Source organism: Sus scrofa, chromosome 12 (assembly GCF_000003025.6).
Source record: "Sus scrofa isolate TJ Tabasco breed Duroc chromosome 12, Sscrofa11.1, whole genome shotgun sequence".
Classification (NCBI taxonomy): domain Eukaryota; kingdom Metazoa; phylum Chordata; class Mammalia; order Artiodactyla; family Suidae; genus Sus; species Sus scrofa.
In genome coordinates this window covers 47773816-47797286 of record NC_010454.4, presented here as the reverse complement: position 1 = coordinate 47797286, position 23471 = coordinate 47773816, and the positions used below count along the sequence as shown (strand labels likewise).

The 23471-nt window shown below is 55.7% G+C and overlaps 2 protein-coding genes across 13 annotated transcripts in view; both read left to right on the top strand.

Moving 5' to 3' along the window:
• SLC43A2 (solute carrier family 43 member 2) overlaps positions 1-5376 on the top strand; it is a 47217-nt gene extending 41841 nt beyond the window's left edge. For 8 of the 9 annotated variants that reach the window (XM_013990000.2, XM_013989999.2, XM_021067565.1 and 5 more), the window contains one exon: positions 146-5376. In XM_013990000.2, the coding sequence (XP_013845454.1) occupies positions 146-307 (162 nt within the window). In that variant the 3' untranslated portion in view covers positions 308-5376. The remainder of the gene's footprint in view (positions 1-145) is intronic. The other variant, XM_021067563.1, reaches the window with a different exon arrangement.
• Positions 11900-23471, top strand: part of PITPNA (phosphatidylinositol transfer protein alpha) — a 45757-nt gene continuing 34185 nt past the window's right edge. For all 4 annotated transcript variants that reach the window (XR_001304419.2, XM_021067562.1, XM_005657014.3 and 1 more), the window contains exons 1-3: positions 11900-12182; positions 17332-17362; positions 22192-22337. Coding sequence is in view for 3 of the 4 variants with exons in the window: in XM_021067562.1 (XP_020923221.1) it covers positions 12163-12182; positions 17332-17362; positions 22192-22337 (197 nt within the window). In the remaining variant the exon portion in view is untranslated. The remainder of the gene's footprint in view (positions 12183-17331; positions 17363-22191; positions 22338-23471) is intronic.

Genomic DNA, 23471 nt, shown 5'->3' with positions numbered 1-23471 from the left:
TGTCCTTCGTCTCCTCTCCTGTGACCTTCTCTCCGTTCCCGAACCCGGCAGCGAGGAGGGGTCTGGAGCTGGGCTCTGCAAAGACCACAGCCCCCACCCGGTCCCCTGCCCCTTGTGATGGCGCCCCTCATCCCTGCCCCCCCAGGTGAACGTGGGGCTGCTTATCCTGAGCATGCTGGGCTTCTGCCTCCCCCTCTACCTCATCTGCTACCGGCGCCAGCTGGAGAGGCAGCTGCAGCAGAAGCGGGAGGACGGCAAGCTCTTCCTCAAGCTCAACGGCTCGTCCAACCGGGAGGCTTTCGTGTAGCGCCCGCCACCACCTCGGAACTGTGGCCTCCTGCCTTGCTTCAGTGACTCACCGGGGTCCCCCTTCCCCACCACCTTCGGAGGACCCCCCCGCACCCCAGGACCCTCTCCTTCACCATGTCGGAGCCCACGCTCCCGCCCGGGGCCCTGGGCCGGCCTCGGAGCTCTGCGGTGGAAGGATGGGAGAGGGCCCCGACACATGATTCTCCTACGGCTGGAAGCAGAGGCGCTCTGGACTTGGCACTGCCACCCCCCAAGGGGCCCTGGCGCTCGGGCTCCGTGGCGCCTGCAGCAGGAGCCAGGAGGACCCGGCAGACAGGCCCTCTCCCCCAAGTGTCTGGATCCTGCCTCTTGCCAAAGCAGAGTCGGCCATCCACTGCCCACCACCTGCCCCTCGGCTGCATGTCCACTGACCACGCCTGCCTGAGGACAAAGGCTTGCGCTGCCTGCACCCCCCTCGCCTGGCCCCTCACCTCCTCCCCGGCCCGTCTGCTGCCTGAGGAAGGAAGGACCCGCTTCCTGTTGTTGGTGCTAACTCCTTTGTGATTCCAGCCCCCTGTGGCCTGTCCGTGGCCTGTGGAGAAGCCCCCCTGGCGTAAAGCCTGGGGAGGGGATGGAGGGCTGGCCGGTCATCCCGCGGGCAGGGCCGCGCAGTCCGGACCTCTGCCCGCAGGGCCTGACCAGGGAGCACGTTTCCACTGCCACCCTCTGTCCAGTCTGTGACCTGAAGGGAGTGAAAAGGGCACCAATAGCCACACACACACACACACTCTCTCTCTCACACACACACACACACACACACACACACACACACGGCTGTTTGTGTGGGGGTGGAAGTGAGGCTGTGGCTGACGGACATGGAGGTCCAGGCCTGGGTCAGGAAGTGGGTTTGTGAGAGACCTAGGGCTCTGTGCACACGTGGGTGTGTGTACGTGTGTTTGTGTGAGAGAAGTGTGTGTGCGGGGGGGTAGGGTGTGTGTGTTAGGGGGGTAGGGTGTGTGCTCCGGGTGTCTGCCCTCATCCTCCCAGAGCCTCCCCTGACCGAGCCAGCCAGGCCCACAGCAGGCCCAGCGCCCAGGAGCCAGCCTTGCTGCGGGGCCGCAGCGCCCCCTGCCGGCAGACTCTCCAGGGCCCTGGAGCTGCTCCGTGGGAGCCCCTCTGGCCGGAGGGCCTGGCTCACCAACCCACCCACCTTGACCGCCCTCAGAGATGGGAGCCTTCCTGGAGCTCTGAGAGGAGTGGGTTGATCATGAGGTTGATTGTTTTGGTTCTTTTAAGTTTTGTTAGACGCCTTTTTATAAAGCAATAAATCCATTTCCTCCTGGGAAGGGATGCCCCTCCTGGCATGTCAGTTAATGACTACATGTGCCTGTTTTGAGCTTGAGAAGAAAAGGTAAGACAAGGTTTTCTGCCGCTGACCGGCCCCAGTCATACCCAGCTGCTCACCATCTCTCAGAGTCTGACCGTCGCCTCAGGAGGGGCAGTGGGCCCGGAAAAGACCTTCCTCCCCCATCCGCTCCCAAACAGATGGGGCTCGGGCAGAGGCCTTAGAAGTGTGGCCGCTCTCCTCTGCTGCTGATCCCGGCCAGACAGACTTCCTGTCACCACCTAGGCTGCGGGTTCCTCCTGAGGTCAGGACGCAGGGTGACCCCCGGAGAGCCGCAGGCTCAAAGGGCAGAGCCAGGATGCAGTGGGAGGAGCGGGTGGACAACAGGAAGGCCCAGGCCCAGACCCCAGAGTTCAGTCAGTCGGGCCCCTTGGACGCACCTAATCCCCGAGGCATCCGTCCACCCAAGTTTTCAGAAGGAAATCTTTGTTTTGAGCAAATAGCTTTTGGAAAGGAAAGAATGAAATCAACTCGCAAAGCCTTCCTCTCCTCGTTGTGTGAGATGTTAACATTATTCTAAGTTTTTTTTAAAGGTTTTGGAATTCCTGCTGTGGCTCCACGGGATTGGCCCAGGCTCTGGAGCCCCGGGACGCAGGTTTGATCCCGAGCACAGTAGGTTAAGGACCTGACGTTGTTGCCGCATAGGTCACAGCTGCACCTCTGATCTCTGATCCCTGGCCTGGGAACTCCATGTGCCTCAGAGCAGCCAAAAAAAGAAAGTTTTAGAGTCCTATTTGGGAAACGCGGAGATAAGGTCCAGTGTTTGTTGGGCTGTGCAGGAGGGAGGAGGCTGTGGCGTGTGGCCGAGGAATGATTTTATCAACCCCAGCCGCCCTCCAGGTGTGGTCCAGTGACCTCGTGCACTGGGAGCTCCGCGCTGCTTGTTAATGACGTAGCTTCTGAGTCTTGCCTGTGACCAAGAGGGAAACTTGGAGACCGTGCTTGGCTAAGCCCCACCTTGTGATTCTGGTGCCCGCCCCCCCATCTCCCAGCATTTGAGATGCACTGAGAGGAGTGCGGTTGGGGGAAATGCAGATGATGGGAAACTGTATTGAGGTTGTACAGACAAGGCCTGTGCTGTTCCCAGCCGTTCCCAGGCCCCGTCCACGTGGGAGCGGCAGCCTCCGTCTCCCACCCACCGGCTGAGTGTGTGCACTTTGTGGGAAGAAGCAGGCATCGAGAAACCCGAGTTCAGGGTGGAAGATAGTCTTGGGCCAATAGTGGGATTAGAGGCACGGAAATGGGAGCAGGGTACCAGAAGGTTGGGTACCACACGCATCCCCCCATTCCCCTGTCAGGCGTTTTGCTCTGACTGCAGGGTTGTTACCGTCCCTGAATCATGTGAACGACGCAGGCGCTGATACCATCCTCTCTGTTTTATAGCTGGAAAAAGCAAGGCCCAGGGAGGAGAAGCGACTTGTTAAGGTTAGAGTCAGGACTCCCTTAGGGTTCTTCAGTCACTGCAGCAGCCGAGGCCCTCAAGAGCAGGACATTCCGCTCAGCAGCAGCCCCAGGGGCCACCAGGCCTTGAGATGAGGGCGAAACAGCCTGAGGAAGGGAAGCAAACGGAGGCACCGTCTCGAGTTCTTGGAGCCAAGAGCGTCCTTGGAGGCCAGTGGTGACTTTGAGGGAGCAAGTCTCTGGTCATCCCAACCCCTCAGAGGTGCGGTCTGGGATGTGGAAGGGACCCTGGGGCCTCCAGGCTCCAGGCCGGAAGGAGTGGGATGTGGTGCTGGCCCTGCAGCTTCGATCCGAGCGAGGAATGGGCCGAGCCGGCCTCAGGAGTGTTTGGGGGTGGGGGCCGCTCCTCTGGGCCTGATCTAGGTTGGCCTCTGCCTGCGGCTCTGGCTGCACTCTGGGGGGCGGGGGCGCAGGTTGTGGACTCCTTTCTGCTTTGCTCCATCTTCTTGCCCCTCCTGTACCCAGTATCAGCCTGGTGCACTGGACTAATCCTCAAGCCCTGCTTGTTCTGCCCTGGGCCCTGTGTCTGAAGAGGGCGTCCGCTGCCTGGGCCCCCAAGCACACTGAAAATGGGGAGACAGCCAGTGTCGGGCATACAGGTGCAGAACTATGGCAGATATTCAGCCCAGTGAGGGTTTGGTTTGGTTTGTTTTGTCTTTTTAGGGCCACACCCGCAGCACATGGAGGTTCCCAGGCTAGGGGTCGAATCGGAGCTGTCGCTGCCGGCCTACACCACAGCTGCAGCAATGAAGCCCAGTGAGTTTTGATACATTTGCACATCAGCCTGCGTGCATGTAAGCAGCTATGCCACGGAGCAGGGGCCAAGCTCCAGGCATCCTACGGTGAGGGGCTCGGAGAAATCTCCTCAGTGGAGTCAGGCTTCCAGGGTTGTTTGAGCAAAACTCCCTTCCCTCTGGGGGGATAATTCCGTGGGGTTAAGAGGATTAGGAGCCCAGGACCCCCAAAGTGAGGGGGTTGGCTTTCCACAGGCTGGAGCCCACCCCCGGTGGGGTGGGATCAGGGGACGCAGGCAGGCTCTCTGCGCTCAGGCCCTGGACTGAGGCCGCTGCGTGGGAAGGAGGTGCGGCGTCCTCGCAGCGCAGAGCAGACCTCTCCCCCTGCGTGTGGCCGCCGCCCGAGCCCTTGGCCTCTGCAGGCAGCAGGTCCAGTCCTGAAGTTCGTCTTGCTCAGCCTCCCAGGCAGATCCCGGCCCCTCTCGTCCTTTCCCAGAGTCAGACCCCGTCTCCCTGTGCCCGGAGGCCTCGAGGAAAGGGCAGAGGAGAGCGGCCCCCCCGCACGACGTGTCTCGTGCTCTTAGGCAAGTCTTGCGCCTCGGTGTCCTCACATGGAGAAGGGCGGTAACACCCTCGCTGGGAGATTGGACGTCCCCTGGGTGACCGTGGACGTGAAGCAGCGGCACATCATGGTACCCGGCACTTCGGAGGCACTTACTCAGTGACGGCATTATTTTTATGCCCCCGGAGGAATACGGGTGACCCAGGGCATCAGGACCAGCCCCACCCCCACCCCTCCCCCCACCCCATAACAGGACACCCATGTTAGGCAGCTCTGACCAGGACAGGCTTGTGGCCAAGTAAAGGCGGTGAGGTCTGTCTCCACTGGCCCCCTCCCCTTCTCCAAACCCCTCTCCAAGCAAAAGCCTTAAGACGTTGTCCCCTTGTTCACTGTTACGTCTCTGACATTTTGGCGAGAGGCTTGGCCCAAAAAGCTGCTCAAGCTGATCTCCTGATGGTGGACGTTCGGGCACCCTGACAGTTTTACGTCGAGGTGGGTGACTCAGCACGACTTGTAGGCAGCACCTCCACACCACCTCCTTGTGAAACTGCCCGTGCCTCTGAGTGTGTGAGTGTGTGTGTGTGTGTGTTTGCACGTTGAAGCTGGAGGCGTGTTTGGAGGAGTGTGTGGGAGCTTGTCTGTGTATGCCTCTGGACCTGGACAAAGAGGGACAGGGTCTCACCCACTGAATCCCTTTTGGCTGCTGGAAGGGCCTAGGCAGGCTCATCTAAGGACCCAGCCCAGGTCGTCAGCGTGGTGCCTGAAGGGTTCATCTGTTCCCATGTCAACCAGGGTCAGTGCAGTGTCACTGAGGACTCAGTGGCTGACCCGGACTCTTCCTGTCCCTTTGCTGTTTCTAGCACCTGGCTTACTTCCGGCACACAGTAAGCGCTCAATAAATGTCTGCTGTGAATGGCGAAGAACCACTTCCTCCCCAGCTCCTGTGTCTCTCTCTTTCTAAGCCACACATCTCCTTGCCACGTGTCTCTTGCCTGTCTCTTGTCTGACACATGCTCCCTGACCCCCACCTGTGCCCTAGGTGGCACTGGCCCAGCCTGGCCGGGGCTTCTGCAGGGCTGGGGGAGGGGTGGAGTAAGAGAAGCCCAAGGCTGCTGGGAATTCTGGTTCCAAGGCCCGCACTCCTCCGTGCCCCCTTGTCCTAAGGCAGCGGTCAGGTCACTGCACATGTCTGCTCCTCCTACAGGTTTCCCACCAAGCTGGCCCCTCCTGCCAGGGGCCTGGGCAGTGGCAGCAGGAAAGAGCCTCTGGGCCTTCCCAGAGAAGCCCCCCTAGAGGTCCCCACCACCAGGGAGGGTACGGACAGCCTGGGTGTCTGAGGCCTGGCTCCTGACTCCACTGAGTCCAGGAGAGGGAGGTGGATGGACAGGTGGGGACAGGGTCACAGCAGCCAGGGCAGAGGTGCCAGTTGAATGCGTGGGAGGGCTCCCGTGAGGCAGGATCGAAAGTTCAGAAGCCGGGCTCTGCCACATCCCTTTGCTGTTACTTTCACTCATTTTCCCACTTTTGATAGAGGCATTGTAGAGAAATATTTTTCTTCTCTTTTTTTTGGCTGTGCCCATGGGATATGGAAGTTCCCAGGCCAGGGATCCAACCTGAGTCTCAGCAGTGACCTGAGCAACAGCAGGGACAAAGCTGAATCCTTACCTTGCTGAGCCACTAGGGAACTCCCAAGAAATAGTTCTCTAATATTAGTAAAGTAAAGCCACAGCATAAGCTCTGTGTTGATACAGGGACCTCTCTGCCAGGGACAAAAGAGGATTTGGAGGCCACAGCCCCATCTAAGGGGACAGATCTGACACAGCTCCAACCAATTACGGCCGTGTGTGAACGAGCCCAGGGTGGCCCTATCCTCTAATTTTTTTCAAGAGAAGCTGGAAATCCAGATTTTATATAAAACCCCCCATTTTCAGGAGCTCCCATTGTGCAGCGGAAAAGAATCTGACTAGGAATTATGAGGTTGTGGGTTCAATCCCTGGCCTCGCTCAGTGGGCTAAGGATCCGGCGTTGCCACAAGCTGTGATCTAGGTTGCAGATACAGCTCTGATCTGGTGTTGCTGTGGCTGTGGTGTAGGTTGGCGGCTTCAGCTCCGTTTAGACCCCTAGCCTGGGAACCTCCATATGCCGTGAGTGTGGCCCTAAAAAAGCAAAATAAATAATTTTTTTTTTTGTCTTTTTTTGCTATTTCTTGGGCCACTCCTGCGGCATATGGAGGTTCCCAGACTAGGGGCTGAATCGGAGCTGCAGCCACCGGCCTACACCAGAGCCACAGCAACACGGGATCCAAGCCGCGTCTGCAACCTACACCACAGCTCACGGCAACGCCAGATCGTTAACCCACTGAGCAAGGGCAGGGATCGAACCCGCAACCTCATGGTTCCTAGTCGGATTCGTTAACCACTGCGCCACGACGGGAACTCCAAAATAAATAAATTTTTAAAAATCCTCATTTTCAGATGTTGGCTCAAAAAAGTTTTTAAAAACATCACAGCTGCTGAGTAGGTTTTCGGCATATGCAGGCCAGACACTGTCAGAGGCAGGAGGGGAGCTCAGGCACCACCTCTCCAATGTCCCCTCCACTCGGCAGACGTTAGGCTGGTCTTAACCGAAGCCCCAGGTGGGCTGGGACCTTTTTCTTCTTCCCTTTGTCTCCCGAGCCTGGTGCATTATGAATGCTTTCGAGGGAGCAAATGGTTAAGCGGTCTAGTGTGCTCAGGCACAGGGACTCAACAGGCCCAGCGCAGGGCAGAGCCACCTGCCCTCATTGGCCTGAGCCCTGGCCTGGCCACTTTGTCTGCTGCTCCATCTGTCTGTCTCCCCGCTTGAACAAATGCCCCCTGAGAGCTCGCATGTGCACTGCCTCTGTCACCATGGTACTTCCAGTGCCTCGAATGATGCTTGGCTTGGAAGACCTGCTCAATAAATATTTGGAGGAAGAGAAGTTCCTACCATGGCTCAGTAGTAACAAATCTGACGAGTATCTATGAGGACTCAGGTTCGATACCTGCCCTCACTCAGTGGGTTAAGGGTCCAGCATTGCTATGAGCTCTGGTATAGGTTACAGATGCGACTTGAATCTGGCGTGGCTGTGGCTGTGGCTGTGGCTGTGGCCAGCAGCTGTAGCTCTGGCCAGCAGCTGTAGCTCCAAGTGGGCCCCTAGCCTGGGAACTTCCATGTGCCACAGGTGCCGCCCTAAAAAGACTAAATACATAAATAAATATTTGGAGGATGACTTTTAAAAAGAGAAGAGAAATCAGCTGAAAAGAGGCGGAAACAGACAGAGACAGACTGGAAGAAGAGCAGCCAGGAAGGGGCAGAGCAGAAGATGGAAACTGTGAAACACGTTCTCCCCAAGATACCCAGAGATGGGTTACAGGTGTGGCTGTGACTGAGGCAGCAACAAGGGCCAGCCAGCCAGAAGCGACGTGAGAGATTGCGAGAAAGACCAAGACAGAACAAAGAGAGCAGACAGGAGAAGAGGAGACTGTGCAAAGAGAAGATGAAAGAAACACAGGCTGGGGGTCCCCTGGATGCCATGTTGTCCCTGCTGTGGCGCGGGTTCAGTCCTTGGCCCAGGAACTTCATATGCCATGGGCGTGGCCAAGGGAAAAAAGAAAAGAAAGAAACACAGGCTGAAGGTGCGTGACCCAGAGCAGAGTGATCAAGACTAAGACAGCAGGGATGGAGGGTTGCAGGTTCAATCCCTGGCCTTGCTCAGTGGGTTAAGAATCTGGCGTTGCTGTGAGCTGTGGTGTAGGTCGCAGATGCGGCTCGGATCCTGCGTTGCTGTGGCTCTGGCGTAGACCGGTGGCTACAGCTCTGATTAGACCCCTAGCCTGGGAACCTCCATATGCCGCGGGAGTGGCCCTAGAAAAGGCAAAAAGACTACAAAAAAAATTAAAAAAAAAAAAAAAGAGCTGTGGTGTAGGTCGCAGACACGGCTCAGATCCCAAGGTGCTGTGGTTGTGGTGTAGACCAGCAGCTATAGCTCCGATTCCACCCCTAGCCTGGGAGCTTCCATATGCTGCAGGTGTGGCCCTAAAATGACAAAAATAAATAAATAAAATTTAAAAAATAAAATCTTTGGGAAAGAGATGACACAAAAGCGGCAAAATCTCACAGTTGACTCTGGGTGGTGAGGAGTGAGGATGGGAGTCCTTAGGGCCCACAGGGACAGAGGTACCATTCTCTAATTGGGCACACAAGTCCCCACACGCCATCGTGCCGGAGTGTGTGCCCAGCACGTGAAGGCTTCATGCTCTGACTGGGGGCCCTACTCTGGCCCCCAAATTCCACCCACGTGAAATTCTGCCTCTGCCTCTTGGCACATGTTCCTTTCTCTCCAAAGATGCCATTCCCCTTCCATAGCCAACTCTGGCTCAAACCCCTCCTTGTGCTGCACGGCTCCTTGGACCCGCTCATCCCTGTCCTTCGTGTCACACATGTGTGTCACCTTCGTGGCAATTTACCTCGGTGTCTAGGTAGAGTTTCCTGCAAGTGCAAGGCCTCCTCTCTGGGAGCTCCTCCAGACGAGGCTGTTTAGCTTAAGAAACAAGGCTCAGGTATTTCTTTTCATGGTTGTTTTCCTCTCGATTTCCCCCAGGGCCCTGAACGGTTCTCCAAGCTCCCTCATTTCGGTTTCTGCCTAAACTTGGCCCTTCCACGAGTCTCCCCTGACCATCCCACCGAAACCCCAGCCCTGCCCAGTCACCTGGTTCAGCCTCTTCACACCATGCATCTCCGCTCGAAGTTATTTCTGCATTTGTTTATATTCTTCCTGGCCCCACTGAACAAGGGAAGGACCTTGTTTTTCTTGGTCACCCCTGTATTGTGAGTGCCTAGAAAAAGGCCCAGGACAGGGCCAGGGGTTCCATCAATATTTATGGAGTGAATGATTAGATTTTTCCAACTAGACTGCAAGTTCCAGACAGCAGGGTTTGGTTACTTCTGGAGGGAGCCAGCACATGGGTGGTTGTGAAATAAGATGTACTGATACAACAGAGAAGGAAAAAACCCTACACCTACACTGGGGGGTCAGGGCACCAGGGTCCAGGCCACTCACTTCATCTGGAATTTTCAGTCATAATATCTCCTCTCTTGGCCTTCCCTCAAGGGGCCTGGGGCTTGGGTTTCTGGGTCAACCCATGTCCCTGCTCTAGGATTTGATGGCGAACAGGTGCAATACTCAGGACTGTCCTGGGACACTGGTCATAGCTTGATGGCATTAGGGCCCCTGCTCCACCCTCCCATCCCAAGTCCTATCTGAGGCAGCCCACTCATCATCACCGGGGTGCCCCTGGAGTCCAGCACTGCTTGTCTGAGCTTGGACCAGAGAAAAGTTTATTGCAGGGCCAAGCAAGGAGAACGCACGGCTTGAGCTCAAAACCCCAAACTTCCTAATGGTTTGGGGGAGAAGTTTTTTTCTTTCTTTCTTTCTTTTTAGGGCCACACTCGTGGCATATGGAGGTTCCCAGGCTAGCAGTTAAATCAGAGCTGTAGCTGCCAGCCTATACCACAGCCACAGCAACATTGCATCCGAGCCCATCTCGTTGAGAACTCCTGGGAGAGGATTTTATAGGCAAAATTGGGGGTAAGGGCTGCAGAGTGTATGACTTCCTTCTGATTGGTTGGGTGAGGTAATGGGGCGGGGCTCCAGGAATCTTGTCTTCTGCCTGTAGTTACCACCTTCCACCTGTGTGGGGGCCCTGTTCCAGCAGCAGAACTCAAAGGTGTTTTTATGTATATTCCTTGAGGAGGAACCAGAACACTGCCCCAAGACTGCACTATGGTTTCTTGCTGCTCCTCCCTTGTCTCTGTAACCCCTCCCTTCCCAGATGAGGGAATTCAAATTCAGTTGTTTGAACCCACTCTTTGGAACTCAGGGAAGGTCAAGGAGGCTGAAGCCTATTCCCCACAAGCAAGAAAGGCCCCACAGGGTCCTGCTCCGTCTCAGAGTTATTTTCTTTCCTGGCCTAGGTCTGTCTGCCCTGTGTTCTCTTGAAGTCAGTGCTGTCCCCCCCAGCTCCCAGGCCAGAGACCTGGGTGGGTTTGCCTCTCTTTTCTCACTCTCACTCTCTCAGCTAATTCGTCAACAGGTCTAGTTGATTTTACCTCCTGAGTTGCTCCTGAATCCATCTCTCCTTCCTTTTTTTCCCCCAGAGCCAAACCTGCGGCATATGGAAGTTCCCAGGCTAGGGGTCGACAGAGCTGCAGCTGCCAGCCAATGCCACAGCCACAGCCACTTGGGATCCAAGACTCTGTGAACTACAACACCGCTCACAGCAACACTGGATCCTTAACCCACTGGGCGAGGCCTGGGATGGAACCCGCATCCTCATGGATACTAGTCGGGTTCATTACCACTGAGCCACAGTGGGAACTCCCATCTCTTCTTTTCCCCCCTTTCCCACCACTATCAGAGCCCACCTCTACCTGGACTTAGGCAGAGGCCTCCCTACTGGTCTCCCTGCCTCTGCTCTGATTCCCTAGGTCCCCTTTTCATCCAGCTGTCAGAGTGAGCCTGACAGCAAACTTGCTTAAAAGCCATAAATGCCCAACCCTGCCCTTAGGATGGACTCCAAACACCTTTTCACTGGCCAGGAACCGCATACTTTGGGTCCAACCCGCTCCCATCTCCTACTGTGCCTCAACCCCCAAATTTGATTTTTGGCCTCAACCACAGTATGCAGAAGTTCCCTGGGCCAGGGATCGAACCCATGCCACAGCAGTGGCCAAGCAACATGCCAAACCGCTGCAGTGACAGCGCCAGATCTTTAACCCCCCTGAGCCACAAGAGAATTCTAATATAGTTTTTCTTTATTTTCAAAAAAATTTTTTTTCCCTCTTTTTATGGCCTCATCTGTGGCACATGAAAGTTCTCCAGCTGGGGTCAAATCAGAGCTACAGCTGAGGCCTACGCCACAGCAACGCCAGATCTGAGCTTCATCTGCGACCTATGCTGCAAATTTACAGTGTTGTGTTAGTTTCAGGTGTACAGCAAAGTGAAATATATATACATATATACGCTCTTTTTCAGATTCCTTTCTCTTATAGGTTATTGCAAAATACTGAGTACAGCGCTATTCAGTAAGTCTTTATTAGTTATCTGTTTTGTACACAGTAGTGTGTATATGTTAATCCCAAACTCCTAATTTATCCCTCCCAATTATTAATATTTTTTGACACAGCCTTTTCCTAGATTTCAAACCACACCACCCTGGAGGCCCATCCCTACAGGGGCATCCCATCCTGCTGCAGTCACCTCTAGGACCCTGCGGGCCCTCTCCCCTCGGCTCCGCCTACCGCCAGGGTCTTGCGCATGCCTGGGGTCCACCCCGGACGCGGATGCTCAGGCCCAGGCCCATTTAAGGACGGGAGGGGGCGGGCCGGGAAGGCTCCGCCTCCGCCCTGAGGTCAGCGCGCAGCGCTGCGTGTGACGCTCTGGTTGCCGCAGAGACGCCCCGCCCCGCGCGGCGCTGCGGAACCGGAGCTCCGGGCGGCGTCGGCAGTGGCGCGGGAGGTGGCGAGGCCAGGGCGGCAGGAGCCGGAGCGGCTACCGCAGCGAGAGCGGCGGCGACAGAGCAGACCACAACGAAGGCGCACAGGCAGCCGAGCCGGGCCACGGGGAGAGCGGCCGCCGGGAAGCGGGCAGGAGGCTGGGCGGGCAGCGGGCAGCTGCCGAGCCGCGAAGCGACATGGTGCTGCTCAAGGAGTAGTGAGTGTCCAGCCGGCGGTGCGGGAGCGAGGAGGGAGGGAGAGCCGAGGATGACGACCAGGGAGGCTGATAGTCTAGCAGAAGGGATGCAGCGGCCGGACGGGGCCCGACGGAATGGAAAGCCCTGGATAGGCTTGTTGGGCGGCACAGCAAGGGGCGAGGGGGACAGCGAGGGCCGGACAGGGCCCGAGGTGGGCCCGACGGGGATAGAGAAGGACAGACAGCACCTGAGGTGGGGTCCAAGGGGCCGTGAAGGCCAAATAGGCTTGAGGAGAGGCCGCGGGGACAATGAGGGCCGGACAGGCCTGAGATGAGGTCAAGGGGACAGGGAGAGCCGGACAGGACATGGGGGGCTGCTGAGGGGAGCGGGAGCACGGGGTAAGATGTGGGGTGGTCCTAGAGTGAAGGCTGAGAGAGGCAAGAGGCAGCCAGAGCTGCAGGAGTGGCAGAGTGTACCCAGAGAGAGGGAGGAGTTGTCTGAGCCTATGAGGAAAGGCGGACAAGGGCAGGCAGGGCCAGGGTGCCGGCCAGTGGTGGGAAAGGGTTTGGGGCTGAACAATACCAAGGGGCACTGGGAGATCAGAAAAGACAGCTTCCAGAATGGAGTTGAGATGATGGGGAAAGAGTGTTGAGGGTAACCTGGGGTATGAGGAGTGGCTGCCTTGGGCATTAGGAGGGTGGTGATCAGTAGACACAGGAAGACGACTGGGGCTGAGTGACAGGGGAAGAGTCTAAGGAGTTAGCAGAGGGGACTGGTTGCCTGACATGATGCCCAGGTGGTGGGCACAGAGGCGGAAGTATTTGGAGTTGGCGGCGCAGGCGGGGAGGGGAGCTTAGGATGTTTGCTTGGAACTTGGAGACGCTTGGGTGAGGAGTCCCGGACATAATGGCCAGGGATAGGGGACAGGGCCAACATGGCCCTGGGGGATTCTCAGTCTTGGTGCAAAGAGATGGGGAAACTGTTTTGAGGAATTATTTTCATAAAGCCATTGACTGAGGAAAGACAGTGAGAGTGAAGGAGTTTCTGAGGAGTGATGCAGAGGCGGGGGGGTTAGCGAGTGACTTCTGGTCAGAGTTTCAGGGAGATGAGCTCGCTCCTGAAATCCAGCGCACTGGGTGACAGGTGGGGATGTTTGTGTGGCTAAATCAAATACGAGGTGACCCATTCCTGAAGCTCCTGGTTCCAAGTAGTCATCTAAGGACTTTTTTCTTCAAAGAGGAGAGATTGGCAGGGTGGGGTGGGGAGGTAGAGCGAGGGATTGGATGTGTACTTTTATTTATTTGTTTACGTATTTTTTTGTGTGTGTCTTTTTTGTATTTTCTTGGGCTGCACCCGCAGCATATGGAGGTTCCCAGGCTAGGGGTCGAATCAGAGCTGTAGCCGCCGGCCTACGCCACAGCCACAGCAACACGGGATCCGAGCCGCGTCTGCGACCTACACCACAGCTCACGGCAATGCCGAATCCTTAACCCACTGAGCAAGGCCAGGGATCAAACCCGCAACCTCGTGGTTCCTAGTGGGATTCGTTAACCACTGAGCCACGATGGGAACTTCTGGATGTGTACTTTTAGAACTTTCTGTGAAACTGTGCCTCCCTGGAGGGGAGGGCAAGTGAGCAGCCTCGGGCCAGAAGCCCGGGAAGCGCGGAAGTGGGAGATGTCCGGGTGAGAGCAGCTGGTGGAGCTCACTCAGCAGCGAGCAGGTGCGTGGAGAGCTGTTTCCATTTTGTCAGGGAGGGGACTTTGCCCCCTCGCATCTGGCTCTGCTCCTTGGAGGTTGCATAGGGCATTTGGGACATGGTGTGGAGCTTTGGATAGCAAAGGGAACAGAGACCCAGGTGTCATCTCAGCCTGACACCTCAGCTGAACAGCATTATTTCAAAGCCCCTCCACCTCTGTGTTTTTTCCGTTTTGTTTTGTTTTGTTTTTAGGGCCACCCCTGCGGCCTATGGAGGTACTCAGGCTAGGGGTCAAATCAGAGCTGTAGCTGCTGGCCTACACCACAGCCACAGCCACGTCAGATCTGAGCTGCATCTGTGGCCTTCACCACAGCTCACGGCAACGCCAGATCTTTAACCCACTCAGCGAGGCCAGGGATCGAACCTTCGTCCTCATGGATGCTAGTCAGATTCGTTTCCGCTGAGCCATGACAGCACCTCCCTCCTCTGTTTCTTGACATCCTCAGAGCTTTGTGTGGTGAAGAAAGAGGAATCTTTCCCCCCTCTTGGGAAGCCCGGAGAGGAAAGCATGGTGCACTTTTTTTTTTAATGGAAGTTCCCTGGCCAGGGCTTGAATCCGAGCCAGGGCTGCTACCTATGCTGCAGCTATGGCAACGCCAGATCCTTTAACCCACTGTGCTGGGCCGGGCATCGAACCCGTGCCTCTGTAGCCACCCAAGCTGCTGCAGTCTTCCTAACCCACTGTGCCACAGCAGGAACTCCGCGTGGTGCACTTTGGATTTTAATCTTGACTCTCTGGCTGACAGGCTTTCACCAGTCTCCAGGTTCCTTCTGTTCCCAGTCACATCGTAGAGTTGGTAGAAACCTGTCGTTTGTTTGTTTGTTTTGTCTTTTTAGGGCCAAACCCGTGGCATATGGTGGTTCCCAGGCTAGGGGTTGAATCGGAGCTGTAGCGGCCGGCCTGGGCCACAACCACAGCCACAGCCATGTGGGATCCAAGCCGTGTCTAAGACCTAGCCCACAGCTCACAGCAACGCCAGATCCTTAACCCACTGAGCGAGGCCAGGGATCGAACTCCCGTGCTCATAGATGCTAGTCAGATTCGTTAACCACGGCCACTCTGAAACCTGTAGTTTTTGTCAGGAAGGCCAGGCAGGGCAGAGAGGGGACCTTCCGAAGAGATCTGAGTGAGCTGTGGAGAGAAGTCCCCCTTCCCAGTCTTTGATCTCCTCCCCTCGAAGCCTGCCAGGGAAAGGTGCAAGGGCCCGAGATGCGGGGCCTGCCTGGCACCTGCATTTCCTTCTTGCCCGGCCCGTGCGTCCCTGGGCCACCGGGAGGGGGGCGTCGGAGCCTTTTGGCTGTGGCTGCAGCGCTGCAGCTCCGGGGAGAGCGCGTGTGAAGGTCACGCTGAAGTGAGCCGCTCCAGTCCCAGCCCCACACGGCCTCTGCGGCCCTGTCCTTGCCCCCTCTCGCTGCTGAGCGCCGGGGCGCCGCTGTAACGGAGCAGCCTCAGAGCCTCCCATCAGGAGCTGGCGGGTGCCGAGCTCTTTTCAGGGGAGGCTTGGTGTCCACCCAGTGTCTGAAGGTTTGTCCCTGTTGATCTTTCTGACGCTTCCTCTAACAGGATTCTCGTTGATCGGAGTTCTGCAAATTCTTGGATGTGATTTTTACTGCAGTTCTTGAAGATGAAAGGCTTATTGTTTTCTAGGAAGTTTCTTCTGAGGGTGCAGCAAGTGTGGCCTCCAAGTCGGAAGCATCTTTCTGCACTGTCGGCTTTCTCTGGTGGGAGGAGAGCATGAGTGGCGGCAGCCAGTAACCCACAGCATCTACATTATTTGACTCATCCTCGAGGAGGAGAGTTAGGCAGTAATGACTTAGAACCCAGGTTGTTTTTCCTGCTGCTTTTCTACTTGGTGCCTTGCCTGGAAGTGTGCTGTTTTCCTCAGACCCTTCTGGGTGCTTCTTGCTAGCTGGGGACCTTTGTGGGACTGGAAAACAGTGAGCGGGCTATTTACCAGCCTGGAGCAGGGATCCCATTGGCAGAAGCACTGCCTCGGAGGGAGGGTGTAGCAGCCCCGCTTCAGCAAGCAGGCAAGATGCAGGAGGCTCTGGGTGGGGCAGGGGGGGGTCCAGCTAGGGTCTGGGAACTGAGACTCTAGGCTTGGGAGCTGGCTTGATTTGTAGGAATACAACCAGGCGTTTTGGTCTCAGTTCTCTGACCTCACGGCTTTGGACTGGGGCTTGGGTTGGCCAGTGCCCTGTGTTACCAATGCAAGCCACCCGGTGGAGGTCTGCTGGCCCTTGTACCCCTGTGTGTGGAGTTCTGATCAGGGTGGGACTTTGCTGACAAGGCTTCTCCATCAGGTGATTGATTGGTGGTACCTCCAGCAATTGGTGGGCATTGAAATGAAGAATTGGGATGCCTTTGGACGACTTCCAAGGTCAGGACACAAGTTAGCTGTCCTCTCTTGGTGGCCTTGTGGTAGTAGTTTATGTTGTAATGTCCAGCCCCAGAGCTGGTTGGAGTGTGCACTTAGGGAGATTAATTCTCCCAGGAGCTTGGCCTCTTCCTAGCCTTTCACCTTGAGGGCTGTTGTTGGGAGGTTGGATTCTCAGCAATGGAAATTCCCAGGGCCAACTTCTTTGGTCGTGGATCCTCATTTTAGCTGCAGTTTGCAGGGTTTTACTGGACGCGGTGGCAGGTTTTGTTGGGGAAGGTATTAGCGGAGGAGAGGGAGAAGACAGCTCCAGATGTACACCTGAGGCCTGGGAAGTGACTGGTGCGCAGTGGTGTCTCACGGTAGTTTTGCTTTGCATTTCTGTGGTTACCAAGGGAGAGGGGGAGGGAGTGGGATGGATTGGGAGCTTAGGGTTTATAGATGCAGACTATTGCTTTTGGAATGGATGAGCAATGAGATCCTGCTGGGTAGCACTGGGAACCATATCTGGCACTTAGGATGGAGCATGATAGTGCGAGAAAAAAGAATGTATACATGTACGTGTAACTGGGTCACTATGCTATACCGTAGGAAAAAAAATTGTATTGGGGAAATAATAATTAAAAAAAATTTTTTTAATTAAAAATAAAATATATGACAGATCTTTTTGGGAGTTCCTGTTGTGGTGCAGTGGTTAACGAATCCGACTAGGAACCATGAGGTTGTGGGTTCGATCCCTGGCCTTGCTCAGTGGGTTAAGGATCCAGCGTTGCCCTGAGCTGTGGTGTAGGTTGCAGACGTGGCTCGGATCCCGCGTTGCTGTGACTGTGGTGTAGGCTGGTGGCTACGGCTCTGATTGGACCCCTAGCCTGGGAACCTCCATATGCCATGGGAGCAGCCCTAGAAAAGGCAAAAAGACAAAACCAAACCAAACAAACAAACAAACAAACAAAAAAAGATCTTTTTGGCCAAAAAAAAAAAAAGAGCAGGTTTCAGAGCCTGAAGTTGATACTCTGTTTCCCTCTCTCGTAGTCGAGTCATCCTACCTGTGTCAGTAGAAGAGGTAAGTCCTTTTTCTTCCTTTTTATCCATAGTTGGACATAATCGCTTGTGACCCTCAGTTCCACTGGGCTCCAGGTAGCCTGCACCCGTATCCTCGTGTGGTTTTCCTGTTCGTTCCAGCACAGAGACACGCAGTCCTCCAGGTGAATTTTCCAGGCATGACTTTCCGGTGAAGGAAGGCCCCTGCGTGCCTGGCTGCCTGTGCGCGGCCTGCCTCTGGCTCTTGGCTGAGGAGATGACTTTGAATAGACGCCCCGTCAGCCCCTCTTCCCTGCTGGAACTCCGCTCACTTGCAGGCCTGTTCCCGAGGGGAATCAAGGACGTGTGTTTCTGGGGCCTCCGTGACTCGCAGGGAAGTGGGCCTGGCTCGCTCTGGTTTGTTGTGCAACAAACCGGCAGGGCCGGATGTCCCTGGGTTCCTCCCTAGCTGCGCTCTAGGTGGCTGCTGGGAAGACTGAGGCCAGGAACGCTCCTTCTGCAGAGGGCGGGGAACCAGGGACCGGCATTTGGGCTTGGCTTGCCCTCGGTCCTTTTATGGCTCTTGGGCCTGAGTGCCTGCGTATGAGGACCTGGCAGGATTTGCCACAAGAAGGTTCATGGGCCATGCTGACTCAGAGTTGGTCTCTGGGACAGCAGAGAACTGTCACAGAGCACCCAGTGTCCCGCCCATTCTCTGAACTTTCCTCACTCTCCCGGCACAGCCCTGTTCTTTGCACCCTTTGCATCCACAGGCTCCCCAGCTTCCAGTTAGGCGCGCGTTTGGGTGAAGTTGGTCGGAGAGGGCCCTCCGGTGCTCCCTTGGCTGCAGTGTCAGCATGAAGCTCCTGTGATAACTGCCTCTCTGTTCCAAATATGAAATGGACCTTTGAACAGTGAAATCAGGCCAGCAGAGCCCGCAGCACACTTGAGATGAGACAAATATCCAAGCCCCTTGGCCCCCGAAGGGGTGGGCGGACACAGCCCCTGGCGGATTGTGTCCCATGGCGGGCTGTGTGCCTTTACAAACTGTGGAGACCTGGCACGTGGGGCGGGGCAGGGTGGGGTGGGGCGGGGGTGCTGAACATGCTGAGGGAGTTCTGGGAAAGGAGGATGAGAGAAATGAGGTGGGGGGAGCTGGGGAAGAGGGTGCTGGCTTGATGCTGCGGTCCCTGGGGTGTCCTTGGGGGCCAGGGAGCCACATGCCTGGGCTGACAGCCATTGGCTTGGGGAGCGGGGGCTGCTAACCCACCTCTGGGGAGAGGGGGGTCCCTGCTCTCCTTAGGAAAACTAGCAAGTAATGATTTTCCAAACCAGGAGGCCAAGCACCAAGGCCCAGCCTGCCTCTTGCCCTTGGGGGTCTGATGTATCCCTCTCTGCCGTACAGGAAGATACCACATGCCAGGGAGGAAAGTGCCTACCGGGAACTCAGGACCACCTCAAAGTGGCATTTTGGGGGTAAAATGGATGTCTTTTACAGGGAGTTTCTTGATGGGATGACAGGTGGGGCTGTCTGAGCAGCGTGGCAGATCCAGGAGGGCCAGCCCCGTGCGGGGGCATCTCGGCTGCTCAGCAGTAAGGCTGGCGGGCCCAGAACACTGATTGCTTATAGTGGGGCCAGCAGCGGCGGCAGGAAAGAGGAACTCACCTGGAGAGCGTCCGCACTGGGCGGTTTTCAGTTTGTGATGGTTTGTTTTTGGAGCCTTGAGGAAGTGGTAGAATGGGTGACCCGAGCCTGAAAGCAGAAGCCCGGGAAGAAGGCACTCGTTAGGAGTCATCTGTAACCGGTGGTGGGCAGCCAGAAACCGCTGGTGAGAAAGCAGGTTTCAGAGCCTGAGGTTGCACAGGGTGCGGGGGCCCCTGGGCTTGGCCTGGGTAGCGTTGAAGCAGGAACTGCCCTTTCGATGGCTTGAACCATAGATCCAGGAGATCAGAAAGTCTTGAATGGGAAAGCCAACGAAAAACAGAAGTGAGGACCTACCTTCTCAGAGTCTTTATCCAATAGCCCATCCTGACTCTCAGTTCCCAGGGGAACAGCCCCGTGTCACGTGGCTGCTGGATTCACTTCCCAGCTGGAGGCCACGATTTGAGGCCCTCAGAGATGTACCGTTTGGAGCGGGAAGAGAAGGGAGAAAGAGGCCCTGTCTTTATTACCATCCTGATGGCTTGAATCCACATTTGGGGGTTAAATTAGCTTGTGGCCAGCCCCACCCTTTGGCTTGACCCCCACTGTGCCGGGTTTCTGGACACAAGGGAGCAAGGGAGCCCTGGCTTTTTGACGTGGTGTGTCCACCTGGCTGAGTTTGGCCCACTCTTTCCCCTTACTGTGGGCAGGCAGTTTTACTTCCCGTTTCCAGAAATGCACGCCACCAGGCCCTTGTGGTACCTGGCCTGGCACGGCCATGGGGGTGGGACCAACCGAGAGCTGCCCAGTTTTTCACGACACGTTTTAGGCCCCCCCCCTTACATCTCCTGGGCCCCAACTCCCAGATTGCCAAAGCAGCGGAGTCTCTGTGTTCCTGAGCTGTCTTAGTTCTTGGAACAAGGGAACAGATCTCTAGGGCAGAGAGCACTGTTCTAGGCCTGAGGAGGCTGGAATCCTGGTCTCCTCAGGGCTCTTTATCCGATTTAATGTTCTGACCCCCGACCCTCAGCACCCCATCTGAGCCTGGCTGCTCTCTACTTGCCCGGGGTGTGGAGCCACTGTGCCAAGGGAACCCTCTGGCCTGAAAAGTATCCCTCACTTGTAGCTCATGGAGGCTAGTCTTACTTACCCCTTCGGATTAACAAAACTGCCTTCACATGTCTCATTGGGATTAAAGGATCAGAATATCAAGAGAGATTAAAGGGGAAGATGCCAGCCCAGCACCCTGATCCTCTTAGAGCCTGCCCTCTGATTCCTGCAGCTGAAGAGGAACCAAATGAAGGGGATTAGTCTGTGCCCGGGGCCCTCCCCACGCTGCAGGGCAGCCAGCAGCCCGTGCCCTCCACCAGGCCCTTTCCCTGCCTGCCCTTTCGGGTTGCTGAGTCAGTGGTTAGATGTTCTCATGACTCTTCTCTCAAACGGAGTTGCTGCTGCTTCTTAGGCACCCCTAGCGCAGCCAAACCCTGACCCACTGATAGGGATTTCCGTGTCTGCCTGTGTTAGGGGGTGGGCTTGAAAAGGCACAGGGACAGCTTGGGCTTCCTGGGAGCATTGAGGCAGCCCTGATGCTCTGGATTAGCCAGGTCAAGGTCACTGGCGCTCACCCAGGTGTTCCCCTTGACAGAATTAACTGAGCCTCGACCGAGTGCCAGGGGGCCTTTCCTTAGCGTCCTGCAGCATGTTTGCTCTGGAAGTTAGAGTCCTTTCTGCTTCGTGGTGAACAGTGAATTGTTCTGGGGCGCTGCTCAACCTTCCGTGCTTTGCCCGGAGAGGTCCCTGCTGTAGAGTTTGAGGGGAAGCGTGGGAGCCGCCTGGCTCCTTGTGGCGGTGGTTTCAGTGGCAGCTGCCGCGAGATGCCACTTCTCTGTCTTAATCTCAAAGGGAGAAAAACCTTTGCTTTTCACTCCTGGGAGTACCAGGAGTTTGGGGAGGGTGTGGAGGGTGAGGAAAGCTTTTATCCGCACCCCTCCCCTCTAACCGTAATCAAACACCTTTTTCTCTCTCGCTCATACTCTGTCGTGCCTCGTGGCATTGGCCGCGGTAGAGAAGACGTCTTTAGCATAGACGTAACTTTCTGAAGTTCCCATCGTGGTGCAGCAGAAACGAATCTGACTAGGAGCCATGGGGTTGTAGGTTCCATCCCTGGCCTCGCTCAGTGGGTTAAGGATCCAGCGTTGCTGTGAGCTGTGGTGTAGGTCGCAGACACAGCTCAGATCCTGCGTTGCTGTGGCTCTGGCGTAGGCTGGTGGCTACAGCTCCAATTAGACCCCTAGCCTGGGAACCTCCATGTGCCACCAGTGTGGCCCTAGAGAAAGCAAAAAAAAAAAAATAGAAAGGCGTAACTTTAACTGCTGCTGTCTATTCTCTCTTCCCCTCATTTTTTTTTCTCTGGACAGCGTCCCTCAGAGAGAAGGGGGCAGAAGGGCCAGGCCTGGGCACTGCCCAGGTCATTGGCCCTAACACCAAGTTGTCCTGAGGGGGCAGAGGAGGCCAGTGATCTTGACTGGTGACTTGATAGGGTGGCATGTGACCCAAATAAAGGAAAACTAGGCTTTGACCGTCTAGTAAGTGCCAACACAGAGGGTGCAGCCAGCCAGCACCGTGGGGCAGGAATCTGTGCTATCTAATACGGGCAGCAGGGCGCTTGCTTCAGCCGTGTGAAGAGTCAAGAAAGTAGCCAGAGGTTTGGGTACCTGTAAGACTGTCTGGAGCCCCTGGCAGGGTGAGGAGGGTCCCAGAAACTGGAGAAAAGGCCAGTTTTACAGCAGAGGTGGTGGATTTCACAAAACACTGGGTGACTTTCTTTATAAGAAGTCATGTCTTAGCATCTGTCTAAATGAATGGGATAAAGAGACTTCTAGGAGCCAACCTAGATCTTGTTCGGGGATCTGGTACCAAAGGCAGCTCCAGGGCAGAAGCTGCCTCGGAATCTGGAATCTGTCTTCTGGATCATGACATGAGATGAAGTGTACTCACCTGCCTCCTTCAGCCTTGATGGAGGAGGTGAAAATGGGAGGATCAAATTAAAGCCATCTGATGGCTAAAGAGAGGCCATGGAGTGGCTCTGGGGCCCCGTGTGAAGCTGGGGCGAGCTCCCGGATCAGGGGATCCCAGAGCAATCTAAGTGGACAGTTCCTGGCCCCTGGACTGTGTGCAGCCATCGAGAAGATTCTGTACCGGCAGTAACTCCCGTCTTTCTGTTCCTTCAGTATCAAGTAGGGCAGCTGTATTCTGTGGCCGAGGCCAGCAAAAATGAAACGGGCGGTGGCGAAGGCGTGGAGGTCCTGGTGAACGAGCCCTACGAGAAGGACGGTGAGAAAGGACAGTACACACACAAGATCTACCACTTACAGAGGTAGGTGCCTCCGGGCAGAGCCACGGTGGCCTGGTACCGAAGTGGGGGGGGGGGAGAATTGGGGGTGTTTCTGGCTTATTAGCTGGTTGCTCCCATTGCTTCACCTCTGGAAGTGATGATACTTGGCTCACTTCAAGGGTTTTGTTGTTACTTTTATTTGAAAATCAAAGTAGTGCTTGCCCCACCAGGCTCCTAGTCCCCAGAAGTGATAGTGTTTAGCTCCTTGTGGGCCTTTCCCTTGCCTGTGAGTGTAGAAGAGTGTGTGTGTGTGTGTGTGTGCGCACTCGTGCACTCTGTCTGTGAATGGGTGTTTGTTTCCTTTATCATCTGACAGAGGTGGGACCTCTTATCGTCATGGTTGTCTTTCACTGGCAGCACCTTTGGCCTCACTCCTTTGAAGTTCACAGAGTGTCTGTGGAGAGAGGGGCTGCTGGGAAAGTCTTCTCTTGAGGCGTATTTATAGTCACTTCAGACTTTACAGAGCGGGCTCCAGTGAAACACCTTCTGCCTGAATCTTTTTTTTTTTTTTTTTTTTTTTGTCTTTTTAGGGCTCTGCCCTTGGCAGTATGGAAGCTCCCAGGCTGGGGGTCGAATCAGAGCTACAGCTGCCGGCCTACACCACAGCCACAGCAACGCAGGATCCGAGCCGCATCTTCGACCTACACCACAGCTCACGGCAAGTCTGGATCCTTTTTTTCTTGGTTTTTTTTTTTTTTTTGTCTCTTTGCCCTTTCTAGGGCTGCTCCCACGGCACACGGAGGTTCCCAGGCGAGGGGTCTAATCGGAGTCGTAGCCGCCAGCCTACACCACAGCCATAGCAACGAGGGACCCGAGCCACGTCTGCGACCTACACCACAGCAACGCCAGATCCTTAACCCACTGAGCGGTGCCAGGGTTCGTACCCGCATTCTCATAGATCCTAGTCAGGTTCTTAACCTGCTGAGCCACAGTGGGAACTCCCCCAGTATTTTCCAAATTGTGATAAATGTGCATAACACAGAATTCACCATTTTTACCATAAAGTGCATTCGCATTGCTGTGCACCTTAAACCTGAATTTAATCTCTCATCAAACTGAGCAAACCAATGTCATTTTCATATGGTAAAAATCGCTGATTTAGTGTAGTCTGCTGCT